The sequence below is a fragment of the Spodoptera frugiperda genome, chromosome 24, assembly GCF_023101765.2.
Source record: "Spodoptera frugiperda isolate SF20-4 chromosome 24, AGI-APGP_CSIRO_Sfru_2.0, whole genome shotgun sequence".
Classification (NCBI taxonomy): Eukaryota; Metazoa; Arthropoda; class Insecta; order Lepidoptera; family Noctuidae; genus Spodoptera; species Spodoptera frugiperda.
Genome location: NC_064235.1, coordinates 122,815 through 142,074, shown reverse-complemented (window position 1 = coordinate 142,074; position 19,260 = coordinate 122,815). Strand labels below are relative to the sequence as shown.

At 38.3% G+C, this 19,260-nt stretch overlaps 1 protein-coding gene across 11 annotated transcripts in view; it reads left to right on the top strand.

Moving 5' to 3' along the window:
* Positions 1-19,260, top strand: part of LOC118278690 (uncharacterized) — a 104,074-nt gene that overhangs the window by 58,125 nt on the left and 26,689 nt on the right. For all 11 annotated transcript variants that reach the window (XR_007706841.1, XR_007706845.1, XR_007706843.1 and 8 more), the window contains exons 3-11: positions 10,114-10,239; positions 11,057-11,230; positions 12,202-12,334; positions 12,999-13,169; positions 13,646-13,872; positions 14,306-14,467; positions 15,607-15,744; positions 16,400-16,494; positions 17,180-17,300. Coding sequence is in view for 5 of the 11 variants with exons in the window: in XM_050703400.1 (XP_050559357.1) it covers positions 10,138-10,239; positions 11,057-11,230; positions 12,202-12,334; positions 12,999-13,169; positions 13,646-13,872; positions 14,306-14,467; positions 15,607-15,744; positions 16,400-16,494; positions 17,180-17,300 (1,323 nt within the window). In the remaining 6 variants the exon portion in view is untranslated. The remainder of the gene's footprint in view (positions 1-10,113; positions 10,240-11,056; positions 11,231-12,201; positions 12,335-12,998; positions 13,170-13,645; positions 13,873-14,305; positions 14,468-15,606; positions 15,745-16,399; positions 16,495-17,179; positions 17,301-19,260) is intronic.

Sequence of the window (19,260 nt, the reverse complement as noted above, 5' to 3'; positions counted from 1 at the left end):
AACAGTAGTTTTTTCATAAAGCTACGTGTCGCTAGTGGTTTCAGGTCCGATTCCTAGATCGAACAAATAAAGTGTTAATAAGCTTTAAATTTTTTTAGATTATTTCTCATTTGAAGCACGGAATCTGGAATTGTGCCCAGTATATGGCAATAAGCTTACCCCCTATTGTACATTGTACAGTGACGTTACGTGCCATAATGTGCACCTCTGCCTACCCTTTCGGGGATAAATGGCGCGACAAAACTAGATTATAATTGACACAGATTCACAATCTATTCCAACAGAATTGAGACATAAAATATAACAAGGACACAAATCATAACCTCCTATCTTCTAAACTCTAAAAAAAACATGAAAAGGCGATCATATTACCCAGAGCCCATCAATAAATAATCCACAATTACTATCAACTGTCACCTCTAAGCCCTAAACCACGCGGTCGCAGCGCATCGCCCTTAAAAAAAAGGTAAACAAAAAAAAAATAAAGAAATATATTGGTGAAAATTTTAAATTTGGAACTGGCGGAAGCACATTCCGCGCCCGACTCTCGTCTATTTCGGTCGCGTCTACAGCGGAGCTCTAATAAAATACAATATTTTTTTCTTTTTCGTTTTGGAAATTCCTTCCTTTTATAGGGATCGCGGTGTAGTTTTTTTGTTTTGACAGCTGTTAATGTGTAGCGCTGGTGTAATGGCGCGCTTTCGTCGGGCGAGAGCCATCGGGCTTATGGACGCGTTGATTTAGTAATGAGACGCCTTTGGAGGTTGATAGAAAATCTCTTGTAGGTTCCGTATCGAAAAGCAGGAGTGGGAACGGGGTGGATTTTTAGTCAGTAAGAGTCCTGTAACCTCACTCACACAACCTAAGCGTTGTTTCACATCACTTTTCTGCCCCTTATTAAGTATCAAAAGAAAAAACATCCTCATTGCAAATAGATTTCTCTATCATTAGTCCAAAACTATCACCTATGGCGCCAAATACCAATCGCTTATCACACAATCACGCATTCAGTCCAGTACTCATGCTGCCCCAATATGGCTGCCGGTCATTATACTGCACTGACTAATGTCTGCGCACATTTCGTACCCCCAGTGGAAAAAAGGCATAAGACGAAAATGGTGATTTTTCAGTATGGCGAAAAAATTGAATTTATGGGCATATTTACTTTATTTTCAAACGAAGAAGAATTATTCTTGTATCAAAAAAAGGAGAAAAAAAAGTTGCACTGCGTGTTGTATTTAAGTTAGTACTAATGTTTAAAGTTTATTAGGAATTGTAAAAAAAAAATATTATGCTATTTTTCAAAATGTAATGAAATACAGGATTCTGAGTATCAAAATGTATGCCAGACTTTGCCAGAAAAGAAAAAATATTTCAAAAAGTATGTTGTATTAAAGCAGTAATGAACTTGTAAATACAAACATTTATGCTAGTATAAGTAAGATTACTACATTATTTCCTTTATTACAATTATGTTTCAAATGTATTAGCAATACTTACCCCATTTTTCAATTTAGGGGCTTGCTAAGGTAACTTAAATAAACAAAGATAATTACTTATTCCATTATTATGTTAAAGAAAAGTTAGCTGCATATTAACACATAATACTTAGAGTTAATATTTATGACTAAAGGAAAAAAAGGAAATGCATTTTTTGTGTTCATTATTTTTTTATTTCAGGCAAATTATAATTATAGTTTTGGCTACAATTAAAGTTCGTACTATCAACAATAAAATTTGACAGTAATAATTCAGCAATGTGGAGTTTCGGTGAAGATTACTACCACTAATGACTTTTTTTAAATGATTAACTAATCAGTAGATCATTTGTTAAGATTTGTAACAATTAACGAAATAACTTCTTTCTTGGCTCCGTACAACAAAATATTATGTTCTCTCAATAAAAATCTAAGATAACAAGCAAAAAAAAAACCTTCTTTAAGCAATAAATCAAAAAATTCTTGTTCCCTTCTACGTTATCTTCGTTCTACGAATTCCTTCATTACCAAACATTCTAGGCTATAGAATGTTTGGTAATGAAGGGATATAAATGTAACAAAATATTATTATTTTCTCAATACAAATCTATGGTAACATGACATGCATAATTTGTTAACAAAATAAGACCTTTGATACTTTCACAGTACCTTTTGTTTTAAAATTATTAATAATCAATATGTTTATACAAATGAATATAAAAATTCAACAAAATTCAAATTAAAATAATAATGAGATCAAAAATACGGGAACTAGTAAAGTTATTCTTCTTCAGATGAATCAAATACCTCCAAATTTGGAGATTCAGTCGCTGGTAACAAATTTCTATAGAATGTTTGGTAATGTAGAGGTATAGCATTTGTATTACACAGGTTAATTAAGTCTTTGAACAACGCGTCAGAAATAGGTAACAATTGAGCATATGCAAGTGGAAGTTCATTAACATCTACAGCATTGGCATTATTTGATTTGCGTGTGCGCGTCGTCGTCGTACGATTTGTAGTGTCTAGTACCAAATATTCACTTTCGAAATCATATTTAAATAATAATTTATTTGGTGCATCGGGACTTGTTTTGATTTCTTTAATTTTTGAGAAAAATACTTTATGCCCGTTTGTGTCTTGTGACCAATTCTTGCTTGTCGTGACTTGACTTTTTAGGTTGTAAAAGTCATTTTGATTCATTTCTTTAATTACAAACTTATTTTGTACTTTTGAATTCATGATTACTTCGTACAGTTGGTCAGGCGTGTACAATGTCTTATTTTTCATATTTTTCTCGATGCAGGCATGCATTGAGTCGCCTTCGTTCTGAGTGTGGCCAGTTTGTAAAAACCTGTGTGTAACTTCTACGTTCAATACACGTGATACATAAATATACATTGCGAATATGAACCGATTTCTGTTCTGGCCCGAACAATTATCTGAATACAGTGAAATTGACTTTATACCCCTGTTAACTTCAGATTTAATGAAGTGTAATAAGCAACTAGCGATTTCATTCGCACCCCTTTTTGCAATTTGTGCATGCCATAGATAACAAAACCCTTGACGGGATATTAAATTGTACACAGTGAAATTGTATGCGGGGTATTTCCTTTTATAATGGAAAATATTCACATTAGATTGCGGTAAACTAAGAACCTTTTCCAAGTCAAAAACAGCTACAGTTTTCACATTAGGATCTGCTGATTCTTTTTCACTATCCTTCATATTTCGTATGATGTTTTTATTTTTTATATGACTGTCATAATCCTCTTTCAGTTGTAATTTACCTTCTTCAGTTGAATTGTCGTATTTGCTACATAAATTGCACAAATCCTTCTTCGGCCGGAAAAAAGAAAGGTTAAAATGTGTATTAAATATTTGATTATATTGATATTCGCTTGCCACTTTAGTATTACGAAAGTTTTCATTTTCTGATATCCAATCTTTGTACAAACGATGCATTTTTGAGATATTTAAGTCTTGTGACAAATATTGACGGCTGGAATTTTGTCTAAGATAGTGAGATTCGATACAAGGAAAGGACTGAATATGTTGAATTGCACTCTGTTCTGTTTCGCTGGCTGTTCTATGAGGTCTATTGGTATGTTTTCCTCGAAGGTCTGTTATTTGGTCCCCATTAGCATACTTATCAATGGCAGTGTAAACTGTTCTTTCTTTAATACCTAGCGTATTAAGAAACATAGTTTTGCACACTTTCAAATTAGTCACAAGGCATACATCGTTTTTTGACGGCAAATAATAAACCAGTGTACGATTTCGTTCACGCTTACGCTGAATTTTCATAACTTTAGGTTCTATAATCTCAGTGTTTTTCAAAATGAATTGCCATTGAGTTTCATGGTTACCACAAGCCCAAAATTGCTTAAATATTACCAACCTCCTGTCGCTGGGTATTTTTTCAAAGCATTTAAGCTTACACTTGCAAGGCTCTTGCATCTGTTTTTGAGGCTGTTGACCTGTATTTAATTTGATTTTTTTTTGTGTTTGAGACCATTTTTCGGGATTACGCTTTCTTTTTCTAGGATTTATATTAGCTTCAGTTACTAACACTGGACGAGAATTCGTTGCTTCAGGTTCTGTGGTGGAATTATATCCAGCTGGTAGAGTTTCAACGTGGCAGGCTATGATTGGAGGGTCTGAGTGAGGAACTATAGCTGTGGCAATTGAAGAGACCGGTGGAGTTCTATCAGGGCTTGTAGATGTAGGTTCTGTTTCAGGTTCTGTGAGAGTATTATGTCCAACTGGAAGAGTTTCGTCGTTATAACATGTTATGGATGTAGGTTCTGCTTCAGGTAGTATAGCCGGGGTATTTTCAAGAGTCGGTGGAGTTTTTGCAAGACTTGTAGATGTAAGTTCTTTTTCAGGTTCTGCAGCAGTATTATGTTCAACTAACGGATATTCGTCGCGACATGCTATGGATGCAGGCTCTGCTTCACGAAGCATGACCGTAGTACTTTCAAGAGTCAGCAGAGTTCTTGTAGGGCTAGTAAATGTAGGTTCTGTTTCAGGTTCTGCGGCAGTTATGCTCTTTTCAGGAAGTGGTGCATTATACCAGAACGTGGATACGGGTTCAAGATCGGCATCATTCGGCAAAGGATTAACTCCTTCTATGTAATTTCCTGATGATACCGCTAAATTTTCATAACTGTCTTTGTTACCCATAGAAATTGTTTTTTGAGGATTAGATATAAAAACGACTGTAGGTGACGCTATAAAAATTAAATCATTATGAGTGGTGGAAATTGGAGTAGAGAAAAGTGTAGAATTACCTAAGCAATCTCTCAAACTAAAATCGAAGTCATTCAATATTGAAGATGGTAAAGTATTGCCTAAGTCTGCTATCGGACTAGGACTCGAACTTGGTAAATATTCAGATACCGGTGGTGAAAATGGCTCTTCATTCGAAGACTCACTAATTCTGTAATTTACTGTAGATTGTCGTCTGCTACTTCGACTAGTTGACGGCGCGGTGTACATAATATCACCACGACTGACTTCATAATTTCCAGATGTTTGTTCTGCTTCTGTGTCGTCGTCTGTAAATAAATTATTTTATTATAAAATGTAATATAAATAATATCATATTAAGTTGTTACTAAAGACGTCTTGCTCACAAAATAAGGTAAGTTAAGGTAAGACATTATTCTTTGTCTGACATCCTCGATGCCACAATTATTAGTGTCTATAGGACGAAAGGCTCCGGGTTCGATTCCCGGTCGGACAAACAAACAAACTTTACTAAACTGACTTGGGTCTGAGTGTACGTACCCCTTGCCAAATCCTTTACAGAATCCTTAGTTTAAGACCAGGTAATTAAAGTGATATGGCTGAGATTTTTAGATGTAAGTATATAAATATAACGCCTCGTTAGTTTAGTGGTATAAGTCCTGGGTTCAATTCCCGGGTTGAACAAACTTTGTGTCGGTTTTTTCAGACACAGATCGATTACTTTTATATAAATATACTAGCTTCCGCCCGCGGCTCCGCCCGCGTGGTACCTACTTACGGGGACAAAAAGTAGCTTATGTTACTTTTTTTTTATTTTTTTGTAAAATTCGCAAATCCGTAAGTGAGAACTACGCCTATCACATTTCGAACGTTATGTAACTAGCTTAAAACGCGGCATTACACGCACACAAACTCAAACACGTATTTGACATTAACCAATTCCCTAAAATTCCAATAAGAAACGCGAACGCACCACAAGCTCCGCCCCCTAGCACCCTCACCCTGTGGCGCGCACGCACACGCATTCAGTTTATGTTTTGGCACTGCCGGTGGCAGTCGCTTGCGAAATTTCTTATGCATGACCTTGAACTCCCGTCTTATTAATTATCAAAGTTTAGTGTTTATGATGATAACAGACACTTAGTCTAGGTAGTTTACTTTCCCGCCACCGGTAGAAAAATTCTCCGTCGAGTTATTCAAATGTTCGTCTTAACCAGAAAATACCTACACAGGCATGACAATTACGTATGCTGACAATTACCCAGTGACTGTAAGAAGTTTAGTGCTTGAAACACATTCAAAATAAGTGTCTTAGTGTTACAATAGTCAATCAGTGACGTAGTGCATACCTATGTTACTGTGCATAGGTAGATTACGAAGACGAACAAAATCTCCGGACTCCGAGTGACACAGGTAGATATTTATGTAATTTATTTACTTGTACATTCCGTCCCTAAGGATACCCACTGGCCCATTACTAAGTTTGAAATTGTTTATTAGTTACACCAATAGGAAACGCATTTAGTATGTAGGTACTTATTACGAATCAGCTGATCAGCTGGTAACTAACTATCGTAGGTATGTATGCGGAATATCAATGCATAAATAGGAAAGACAAATCCGCCCTTAAGGCTACCCACTGACCGACAATTTTATAATCAACCGATTTAAAACACGAATAAACATTTGGACACTTACCTACTCGTACAATGCGTATTTTGATATTAACTTTCAAATTACATTAGTAGTTTTGGCTCTCTAAATATCAATTTTTACATAACTACTGAATTCACATAACTACGTCTCACCCAGACCCGATACAACAAATTGTGGATTAGGTACTTATACAGAGTTGTTCCATGCTGGAATCGAACCCGCGACTCGTTATGGTATCGGTTGTTGCCCGCCACTGCGATATTCTGATTAAATAGCTAGACCGCTAGTAGAAACTAGTTTATTTTAGATCGGATTAAGAACGCATCAATAGGATCGATGAATTTAAAGAAATTGTTCCAACACACAAAAATGAAACAAACAGCTGAGCGATATTCAGCAGGATTGCAATAAGACGTAATAAGTAAATCATTACTTAACGTAACCTACGATGAATCAGCTGATAACTACCGCAAGAACATACATGAAATGATAATAAGTAGGTAAGTAGTATACTAATTGTTAGAAATTAGTTAGGCAATAACAAACTAACAATAAAGTAGGTGATAGGTACGTAGTACGTACGTAGGTTATGCGGATGAAACCATTTTTAGATTTAAAACTTTGAACTGTGTAACCACGATATTGTTTTGGTTCCGGTTTATTTTTAGCTTTTATAAGAATTAAATCTAAATGTACTTACCTATTAACTTCAAAATTCTTCTCGCCCTACTGTGCTGTGTCCGGTTATACATTTTCAGGTCACTTTACTTTAAAATAAGAAGAAAAACCACTCAATTGTTGTTGTTTTGTTTTCGCAAATGCATAAACGCAGCTATTACCTTGACCTAGAAACGGGCACTGACTGTCAAGCGGGTGGATACGCACCGCCCCCTCCCCCCTGCATCGACGTATTCACGCTTATGTTCCCGCTGTCTACTCCCGCGCCGCTGTATCAAATCTTACGTCCCGGTGCAATGAAAATATTCTAGTGGAAGAAAGAAGTAATAATTCTTATGTTACAGCCGTGCTGCAGTTTGTAGTCTTATGTTTCGACGTAAATGAAAGTTTTTAGTGGAAAAAAGCAGTAATTGTTATTATTGTAATTTATTTTAAGTTCATAAGAAGTAAACAGTCATACTGCTGTTTTTATTTTTTAAGTTTATCTTTTTGGTTAAGTAAGCGCATTTAAGATAATTTCCTTACCTAGTTAATATAACGAATAAAAAGATAATCGTGTATACAAGACTAGCGATGTAAAAAAAGCAAACGCATTTAAATCATAATATTTGTTACTATTTATTTTCTACATTAAATTTTAGGTATAAACATATTATTAATTAATATGTCATTTTTTTAAATTTATTATTTGCGTTATATCACATAATCTACTAATCCTTAAGAAAAAAGTGATGGAATATAAATTCTCAAAACTATTTTCTTGAATTAATTCGTCAAATTAAACAAGAAAAATATGAAAAAAATATGTGCGTATGTATCTTTAAACGTACTTTTCAAATATGATAAAATCGATGATTCAATGTAAATTCACTTATGCCTATTTTCCACTGAGGGTACGATTTGGGCAGGCTCCGCGCACGGGCACAATGATGCATTATCGGTTTTAAATGATGTCATTTGGTGCTGTATGGTAAGGTGCTTAGTCTTTTGGTAGAGGTAGAGGATATGCGTCCTTTAGTGTTGTTGGTTTGAAAGTAGGTATTGCAGTTTCGATGGTCTGTCTTCTAACTTGGTTTAGCGGTTTTCGTATGAATGCGTAACACATACATATTGTTACATACATAACACATAAACAGCCTATAACTAGCCACTGCTGACCAAAGCCTCTTCTCACATAGAGAAGATTTAAGCATTCATCGCCACACTTAAGTGAGAGCCATGCTTCGGCACTGCTGGGCCGGCTCGACCGGAGTGATACCACGGCCGAGCAGAACACCGACGTGAAACAACGCTTGCGTTGTGTTTCGTTGTGTGGTCTTCCCAATCCACGATTCCCCAGCATGGCAACCCTCACTGCAAAGCCAAATAATGGTCAAACACTGGTCTACCGCCAGAATAATTAAATTAAATCTCTGGATTGATATAAAGAAAGATTGTGGATTAAGATAGTTTAGCAAATGATGGATATGTTCTTTTTTTATGTTGATGATACATGATGCAAGTAATTGCCAGAAGCTGAAAGTTCATATAAACGGGGTTAATTCACAAGGGTCTGAGATAAAAATGGGCGTTCCTCAGGGTTCAATATTGGGTCCTTTTCTGTTTTTAGTCTACATTAACGATTTGCCACTCATATTCGAAAATGAACCAAAAATGGTGCTGTTTGCAGATGATACATCATTGATTTTTAAGATAGGTCGACGTATGAATAATTTTGACGACGTAAACAGCTCCATTCTTCAAGTCTATAATTGGTTTACTATTAATAACTTGGCGCTTAATGAGAAAAAAACCAAATGTATTAAATTTTGCTTGCCAAACGTACAAAATAACGAATGTTATGTTGCTTTGAACGGACAAAAGTTGGAATTTGTTAAGGAGACTATATTTTTGGGTATCACACTAGATGACAGATTACAATGGGGGGCCCACATAAAAGCACTTTCGGGGAGACTAAGCTCCGCTGCTTATGCAGTCAGACAAATTAGGCAGCTAACGGATGTAAATACAGCAAGGCTTGTTTATTTTAGCTATTTCCACAGCATAATGTCCTACGGCATTTTGCTGTGGGGTCGGGCCGCGGATGTAGAATCAATTTTTATTTTGCAAAAGCGAGCTATTCGAGCAATATATAACTTGCCCCGTCGTGAATCTTTGAGAGAACTTTTTAAAACTATAAATATTCTTACAGTGCCTTCTCAATTCATTTACGAAAATATTATGTACGTAAGAAAAAATCAACAATTGTTTGAAAAAAGAAGCGACAGACACAATTTTAATACGAGAGGTAAAAATAAGTTGGCTATACCGCAATTCCGATTGTCCAAAGTGCAGAAATCCTTCATGGGTTTTTGTGTTAAATGTTATAATAAACTACCAACTACCATACTGAATCTGAACGAGAAAAAATTTAAATCTTGCATAAAGCGTGAACTGTGTAAACAGGCATATTATAAACTGTCAGATTATATTGAGGATAAAAATGCGTGGCAGCATGTTGGTCCGGCTCCACTGGACACTCGCTCACACTAGACAATGCTCAAATACGATCACTAGTTACACGTTAACTTAAAGTATTAATTTATTCCAATGCAGTCTAGGGATCCTGTGGCATCAAGCAGATATTTTTTTTTGTGAAAGATTAAATTATATATTATTATTATTTGTATAGAAGCATTATTTCAAAATGTGGGCACTATGTTTGAAATAACCCGCTATATTATTTTCTTTACAAATTGGTTTTATTGTCCCGTTAGTTTTGACGTATTGTAGTTACATTGTTCCTACATATATATACAATAGATAAATAGTGTATCAGAGAAATTGTAAAAAACTTCTTTTTTAAAAGAGTAACGATGGAGTTTCTTGCTCGTTCTTCTCCATTCGAAGCTACACTTTGGAACGAGCGCCTAGCTTCACTGACAGACAGACTGACGGACAATTCAATTTGACGTTTCAAAAGTGCCTTATTTAGGATTAATTGAAATAAATGCTTTGACTTTGACTTTGCCATTTTGACTAACGTGTGAATGATGTTCCGTTGCAGCGCGTGTTCGCCGTGCCGCCGACGATGGCCGACACAGACACCGAGCCGCTGGCCAACGGCACGGGCCCGCTGTCCGCGGAGGAGGAGGACGAGAGGCTCAAGCAGAGGCCCGCCGACATCGACGCTGTGAGTATACCACCAATAACTACCACCAGTTATAAATATTTGCTTCGTCGGCTTGACCAGTACCTCTACCATGAGTTTAAAGCGATAGTATTTGACAATAGTCGTTAGTGACGGCGTAAATTTTTTATCATGGTATATTTTAGTTCCACAGGAGACCGGTAGAGGCGTTGTAAAAATTGACCTATGAAACATTTTCGTTGTCGCTAGCAACTATTGACAAATATTATTGCTTCAAACTCATGGTAGAAGTAAGAACGATACCACAGCCGAATAGTACAATTCACTGCTGCTGTTGTTTGGAACCTTCCTTGTAACTTGTCTGTTGTTTCGGATGTCAATGCGGAGCTGCGCTTGTTGCTATAGTGACGCGTCTAGTTTTTTGCCGGCTTTTACCATATAAACTGCCGCATACAGTGACTAGTTATCAAAAAACAGGTAACAGTGTCCACTGGACGGCCAGTAACATAATTGCGATCCCCTAGCTTTCACAGACGTGAGGATCACCAGTCCCCTAAAGGAGGCCATTGTAGACGGATCTCCTGATGGTAAGCAATCGCCGCTGCCTATGGACACCCGAAAAAACAGTGCCGTTAAAAGTGGGTTGCTGGCCTTTCGTTGGAAATTGGGGATTGGAAAGATTGGGTAAATTGGGCCTCCGATAACCTTACTCACATAACGAAACACAACGCAGGCGTCGTTTCACGTCGGTTTTCTGCTCGGCCGTGGTATCACTCTATGAACAGTTGATATTTAAATGTAATTTTGAGCTAATAAGTTGTTCTCACCTCTCAATGACTAAATGTCCTCTCGATTCCAGGATGTCCGCGAGATGGAGCGGCGCAAGCGCGTGGAGGCGCTGATGTCGTCGAAGCTGTTCCGCGAGGAGCTGGAGCGCGTGCTGGACCAGCAGATGCACGAGGGGAACGACGCGCCGCTGCTGCAGCGGATCCGGGAGATGGTCGGCGGCCGGCTGCATACTGGCAGCATGAGGGTATGTCGAAGTGACTTTTGAAACTAAAAAAAAAAAAAACATAATAGAACTTTAAATAAAAATCACGGTTTACTCACGTAAATTAATGGAGAAAAGCGCACGCTGCTTATGATGAAGAGTCCCTGTGTGACACGAAACTAGTAGAGCTTTTCTCTATTAATGTACGCGAGTAAACCGTGATTTTTAGTGAATTTAGTATGCCTCACGATAGTTATTATAAAGATAATAGAATAGTCTGGCAATCAGACAGTTCATGAATGTAGCTAGGTGTAGTCTTTATAGTGCGAACTTGTCTATTGTCTGATAGAAAATTTCCCAGAATAGTATACAAACAAGACAATACTACACTGGTGAGCACATAAACTCAATCAAGTCTCAAAGTTAGCCAAATTATCTGATACGAACACTTGCCGAATAACTTTGGGCTGACTCTACTTAGGCTTTGGTAACCGCTTTCCAATGGGGGATTGTAAACTACTTTGACACCTTAAGGTTCGATGAAGTACTTATCGCCAGTTATGATTATGTGATTAGCTCCATTTAATTAGCCCTATAATGCTGTAGTATCATACTTCGAGTACATTAGCAGACTCCATTTGAGTAATCATTAAAACTTTGTAGTGGTACTTCGCCAGATCTGACCTTCAGTGTAATAAAACCAGACATTTCGCGACAGATCATAGAATACGCAGATGACGATCGACGAGCAAATTAACGGATAACGTCATAACTCCTACATTGCACATAAGAAGTTTACATGTAAATAAACATGGATAGAATATCCCAACGAACAACAGTTGGGCAGAAAGCCCGCATGCATGATCACCTCTTCTAATCGGAGGATCCTCCTTTTCTTAAGGATGTTACTCTCTGTTCCCTAAAACTACTATTTTTTTATTTTTCTGGTCTGCGTAATCGGTACCTCTGAAATTGTATCGCTCATGTCTTAATCCACGTTGTATTGTCCCCAGGGTCCGGCATGCGTGCTGCCGATCAACGACATCCGCGGCATTGAGGGCGTGGGCTACGAGAAGGGCGAGAAGATCCTGCGCTGCAAGCTGGCCGCCGTCTACCGGCTCGTCGACCTCTTCGGGTGGACGCAGAGTGAGTCTCCATACCTATTTACCTACTAGATACTAGCAAACCCGGCGAACTCCGATTCGCCGCCAATGATTTTCCCGGTTTCCCTGCTTTACTTTTGAATATTTCCTGAATTTTCTTTGCTATAAGCCTCGGCAAAACCGTCGAAATCGGTTCGTGCGTTTTGTAGTTATAGCGTCAAGAAGGAAAGCCCGACTTATTTTTATATTATGAACTAGCTGGCCCGAATGGCCGGTGATTGTCAATTTGTACATCATCATCATCATCAATTAACAGCCTGTAAGTGGTCAAAGCTTCTTCTGATACAGAGAAAGTTTGAGCATTAATCGTCACGCTTGCTCAATGCGGGTTGGCGATTTCAAACTTATAATTAGAAATTAAGTTATAAGAGATTTCCTCACGATGTTTTTCTTCATCTTTTTTTTATAAGTTTATTTACATTTGTTCTCCACGGACTCTTGGTCCGTGTCCGTTGTCATGCAATTTGTTTTGTTTCTTATAATAATTCTTATCAATATGGTATCTACGTTACACACTACAATTAACCACAACTATTAAATTATAACTACAACCTTTCCTTCACCGTTTGTCAGTGGTGTCTAAATAATCTTAGAGAGTACATGTAACTCGGAAATATCTCACTAATATAACGTTTTGTATTCTGCAGCGGGCAACCACGGGCAGATCACGGCGCGGCTGAACACGGCGGTGGAGTCGGTGCTGACGACGCCGCGCGGGCTGCTGCCGCACGAGGTGACGGCGTCCTCGCTCGTCAAGGTCGACATGCAGGGCGCCGTGCAGGACCAGGGCACCACCAACTTCCCCGTCAACGTCGATGGTCAGTGCTCACATCATTATTATTTAATAAGTCCCATTTAGTATGTCTGTCTAGTGTCTAGATAATGTTTGACTGTGATCCTTTGTTATGTAACAGGGGTTTGCTAAAATCTTCAAACTTTGCCTGCAAAGCATTAGAAACCGTAGTTTAAAAGGATCACAGGTTTATGCGATAATATTGCTTCCTGGTTTCAATTGGTATGAAATATGAAAGCTAGGATAGCAGTTCTGATTATATGCTTTTTAGGCATCAAGTTCAGTTAATTTAAGCACTATATGAATGAGTTTCCTGCCGAGGTTTTGCCAGTAGGCTACAATGTGGCGTACTTCAAGAGGGGAGTAAATATGTTTTTTATGGGTTGGCAAAGCGTGCCAAGTGTTGCAAGCGTTCTTAAGCTCTTGTAAACACTTACCATCAGTTAGGCCGTGTGCAGAACAATATCCCTAAATATATTCAAATTCAATTAAATTGTGCAGGGTTCTCGGTGCACGCGTGCGTGCACGCGGCCCGTCCGGACGTGCGGTGCGTGGTGCACGTGCGCGCGGCGTGCACGCTGGCCGTGTCGAGCACGCGGCGCGGCGTGCTGCCGCTGTCGCACGAGGCCGCGCTGCTCGGCGACGTCGCCTACCACGCCGTGCCGCCCGGGCAACTAGACAACAACGACCGGGACAAGCTCGTGCGAGCTTTGGGTCCTCACGCCAAGGTTAATTATATTCTGTAGTCATTTCACTTTTACTTAATTATATTCTGACAGTGTGAGCATTTGTGTGGCCTACCCAAATGTTCTTTTGGTTGGTATTGTTCGTCGGATCATTCAGCAACAGCCGTCAGCTGAGCTGATTGTAAACTGACACATGCGTGCTGCGATCTGAACAGGTCCGCTCAAACTGCTGTGGTTCTTTCCTCAAAAGACCACTACAGAATCAATTTGCACGGTTCTCCAACATCTCTAATTGATTTTGTCTGGACTTTAAAAGAGACTATGACCTCTGAGTTTGTTTCGGCATTTCTTCTCAGAGTAGTCGGATAGGAAATGCCGGCCTCATCTAGCTATTTGAAATATTGACGTGTAAAAGTGTTATTTTATAATCTATTTACAGAAATAAATATCATTTATCATTTATTATTTCATTTAGGTGCTGATGCTGAGCGGCGCCGGGGCGCTGTGCTGCGGCGCCACCTTGGAGGAAGCCTTCCACCACGCCAGGAACCTGGCTGCCGCCTGCGAGATACAGCTGCGGCTGGCTTCTCTGCCGCTGGATGAGTTGACGCTGATCGATGAGGAGACTCGTCGACAGGTATAATAATAATAAATAACCTTTATTGTACACCTTTAAATAAATTAAGCATAGGTTAACATCTTATAGGATGAAAGTGCACAAAGGCGGCCTTATCGCTTATAGCGATCTCTTCCAGGCAACCTTTGGGTGGAAGGAGCTGTTGAGTGGTAGTGGAGGTGGTTCAAGGTGTGGGTGTGTTACTTACATAGAACCTTTTAAGAAAAAAAAGAATATATAATTACATACATACAAAACTACATACATTCATACGTATACATACATACGTTTTCTGGTTTTAAGTTAGGCTTGTAGATGCGGGGTCCTTGTAATGTTAAATAAAACGAATCAACGTTTAAAAGTTCGAGCAAATACGTCATTTTTACGCATATAGTAATATCACGCGATATTTCAAATCTATATCTTATATATCTTTGAAAAGTATTTGTTTCCGTAAGAAAATAAACAATACGTAATGATTTCAAATAATCTACAAGACGGACATTGAAATAAAAATGAGTCATCTTCCCTATTCGACTAATTACATTACCAATAAATACTTTATTCATAACATACATCGAACGCATTAAAAGACCCCTGGCTCCCAAACTAGGCTTATAACCTGTGACTTGGGAGTCAGTTCCTCCAGAAATACATATTACTCATATTAGATTACTAGCTACTTCTGCGCGGTTTCACCCGCTTTGCTCAGCTCCTATTGGTCATAGCGTGATGTTTTATAGCCTATAGCCTTCCTCAATAAATGGACTATCCAACACAAAAAGAATTGTTCAAATCGGACCAGTAGTTCCGGAGATTAGCGCGTTCAAACAAACAAACTCTTCAGCTTTATAATATTAGTATAGATATGACTATTACATTAGATTTAGATTTCAGCCATGATCGTCCCACTGCAGGGAAAAGGCCTTCCTACCATCCTTCCACTCCTCTCTGTTTAAAGCTTTTTGCTGTGATAAATATATTACATACATACATACATATCGTCACGCCTTTAATCCCCGAAGGGGTAGGCAGAGGTGCACATCATTGCACGTAATGCCACTGTGTACACCCACTTTTCACAATTTATGTTGTAAGTCCCATGTAATAGGTGGTGAATATATTATTGTGTTATAATATATTTTACATTTGACTTGTAGATATACGAGGCGTCCCGCAAGCCGCCGTCGGACGCGAGCAAGTGGCGCGTGGGCGGCGAGGAGTTCGAGGCTCTCATGCGCATGCTCGACAACGCCGGCTTCCGCACCGGATACATCTACAGACATCCGCTCATCAAGGTATACTCTACTAACATAATAACTGTCGTGACACATACTAACTGCCACACTCAGAGTCATTTAATGGTTACTTAAATAATTCCTTAGCAAAGATTTTGTATCGAAAACAATTACTAAGGAGTGAAGCTAAACTCTGAGTGTGGCGGTAAGTAGATTAAAAGTCATGGTTTACTGCCGCACTCAGAGACATTTAATGATTACTTAAACTGTTCCTTAGTAACGATTTTGTACTGAAAACGATTGCTAAGGACTGGGTTAAGTAACTATTAAATGACTCTGAGTACGGCAGTTACTCACGTACATTGATGGAGAAAAGCTCTACTAGTTTCCAGTCACAGAGGGACTTTTCATCATGAGCAGCGTGTGCAGACAACAATCTATAACATTATATTTCTTGTGTATTTAAGGAAAATGGAGCGGTTCACATAGAATTTAATATTATATTTTTATTTATTTTGTTTGCAATTTAATTTTTTTTAATATTTAGCTGTTTTCGTTGTAATATTTAGTTGTATTATGCCCCTGTGGACGAGTACTACTTGTAGTTTCATTTAAGACATATGAGTGATCTCCATACTGTATACTAAAACAATATTTCTATAATAAGTACCTATATAATTGTGACATAATATAAACAACATGGTCCCCCCCCCAGAACGACGTGCCCCGTCCCAAGAACGACGTGGAGGTTCCCCCGGCGGTGTCGTCGCTCGGCTACTTGCTGGAGGAGGAGGAACTCTACAAGCAGGGGTAAGCAGATATACAGCTTTTTACATACTACATATGTACTATGTACCACGGACAGAACAGGAATAATACGAGTTTCGGAGTGCTTTTCCACCAGAGATGTGCTGTTGTGGTACGTTGCTGTGGATGCGTTTGGCTTCCACCAATCATATTCATTGGTACACATAGCTTAGCACTGGTGGAAAAGGACTCAGATCTTTTTCATATAGATCATATAGAAAGATTCGTGTTATAGATACGTGCTATGAATGGCTAACCTACTATCAATACATCGCATACCCGAGTTGCGCATCTTCCCCGCACAGCTACATAGATTCGTATCAATGGAAACAGTCACATAGTTTCACAGCTTAACTATTACATCTTCGTAGCATAGCTATATAGTACATCTCTGATGGAAAAGCACAGTTATGCTTTTATTATAACTTTCGAGAGACATACTAAATTAATTATTATGTTATCGGCTTACTCAGTTTTGGTGCTTACACATATTTATTATTCAATAATAATGTAATCAAAACTAACCAAAGAAAGTAAAAGCAAAAGAGGTGTGTAAGATTCGTAGCAACTGGCGTTCCATTGTCTCTGCCTACCCCCTATGGGAAACAGGCGTAGAGTTATGTATGTATGTCAAAACTAACCATATACTTACAAGTGTCTCATATCCCCTCTCCCCCTATGTCCTCAGATTGTGGAAGAAAGGTCAAGGCAAGACGGGCGAGCGCACTCGCTGGCTGAACTCTCCCAACGTGTACCAGAAGGTGGAGGTGCTGGAGACCGGCACTTCTGACCCGAAGAAGATCACCAAGGTAGAATATCTAAAGATTGAGGCCGAGTAGACGAGTAGACGAGTAGACCGGTAGACGGAAAGACCAGTAGACCGTTACTTTGTAGGCGTTTAGAATGAGGTCGTTTGTTTTTTTTTTTTAAGACCAAAGATTCGCTTTTGAATTCTACAGCGGGTGACTGTCCACTGCTGGACTATGAGCCTCCTCTACATAAGAGGGGCTTTGATATAATCTCCGCGAATTAACAATGATTTTATATCAAAATTTTGAAAACCAAAGAAACATTTTTAATTGTGGTAAACTGTTAAGCCCAAAATCTATTTTAGATCAAATCATCAGATCAGATTAGATCAAAACTGTCAGTTTTGAAGATCAAAAAAATAAAAATGTGTTCCAAAGATTTTATTACTCATTCTAAACGTCTCAAAATCGTCTCGAAAGTCTTGTAAGGAAAGGTCCTATGTTTGATTCCCATCGGTTACAATTATTACGAAGACGTACCGACGACTTACTGGAACTTTTACACGTTAAAAATACCAGTTTAAAGTCTAAAAATATTTGGCGTGAAAACATCAACTTTTTTAATTGTGTGAAAGAGACAAAGCGATGCTCTGTCTCGCTCTATTGGCTATGATATTTCATCTAATTGTGTCCATTACTGAAATTCTTCATAGATTATTTCATTTTGGCTGAAAAAAGTAGTGAACTACTGGAATATAGTGTCGTTTAAATACCTGTTTTAGAGTGCTTCTGATAAGTGTGTCTGGTAGCTTAACTGACGGATAATTAGAACATTAAACTATTTAGAAAAGGCCCGTAATATACTGCTAACTCCTCTAGTGTAGCGGGTGTCCATAAGGGCGACGATTGCTTACCATCAGGTGATCTCAAATAAACCAACCAATCGGAGCGCCGAACGCGCTCTCATTTCATTTTTATTCAACGTAAAGCCAACTCATACTAGAGGTACTGATTGGTCGATGCGTTGCAGCTGGCCAATCAGAGCACCGAACGTAAAATAAGCCCGCAGTTAATACTAACAGGGACTTTATCAGACACTTTGAAAACAGGTCTTTTAATATTTCAATATAGATGGACAATATTAGCTTTTTACAATCATGAAGCGTAGTAGAAACTATTGGAATATTACTCATATATATGTTAAAGTATATCATTACATACGTAGGTTGTAGGCAGAGTACTAACAAATATATCAGTCCATCCTTTCTACTATAATATAGCCAAATAAAAAAGAAATGTACGTCAAAAAAAAAAACATTAATAATTAGGTTTAGTTTTGATAAAGTTATTCAGTAACGATATGAACAAATTATTACTTACGCTTCACGGTTTACGAGTTAACTCGATTAGTTACAAGCCATACTAGGGACTCATAGTCATGAGCACCATTGCGCTATAAATTTGTCAGTGTAAGGCACTTTTGGATGTCAACTAAAGTAAAAAAGTGTCAGTCTGTCGGTCAGTCCTCTAGTTGCTCTATTTGCTCGTTCCAAAGTGTAGATTCCTATGGAGAAGAACGAGCGAGAAACTCCATAGGTTACTCTTTTACAATCTGGTTCACAATACAATATTTTTTCCCATTATTATCTTCTGGTATATGTCGTTGCGGGATCCAAGACAGTCATTCATGTCCCTGGGACGCGCCGGACTTCAGTGTTCCGGTGTTTGCATGGTTGTATCTACTGTAGATCCTGGTGCACAGGAGTTGCAACGGTATGGGAGGTTGTGGCGGGCTTGTCCCATAAAACAACCTTTGAGTAAACTGTGTCATGTAAAAGTAATGGTTGTTCATATGTTACTGAAGACTTTACATAAAGAATATATAACAACGTATATAATAATATATTACTTATTATAGATTTATATTATTTACAAGTACTTTACCGATTTCGCAAAATTGTTGTCTGTGAACTAGTTTTTTATCTTGATTTGGTGGGTTTTAGAAATATTAAAGTTGGTC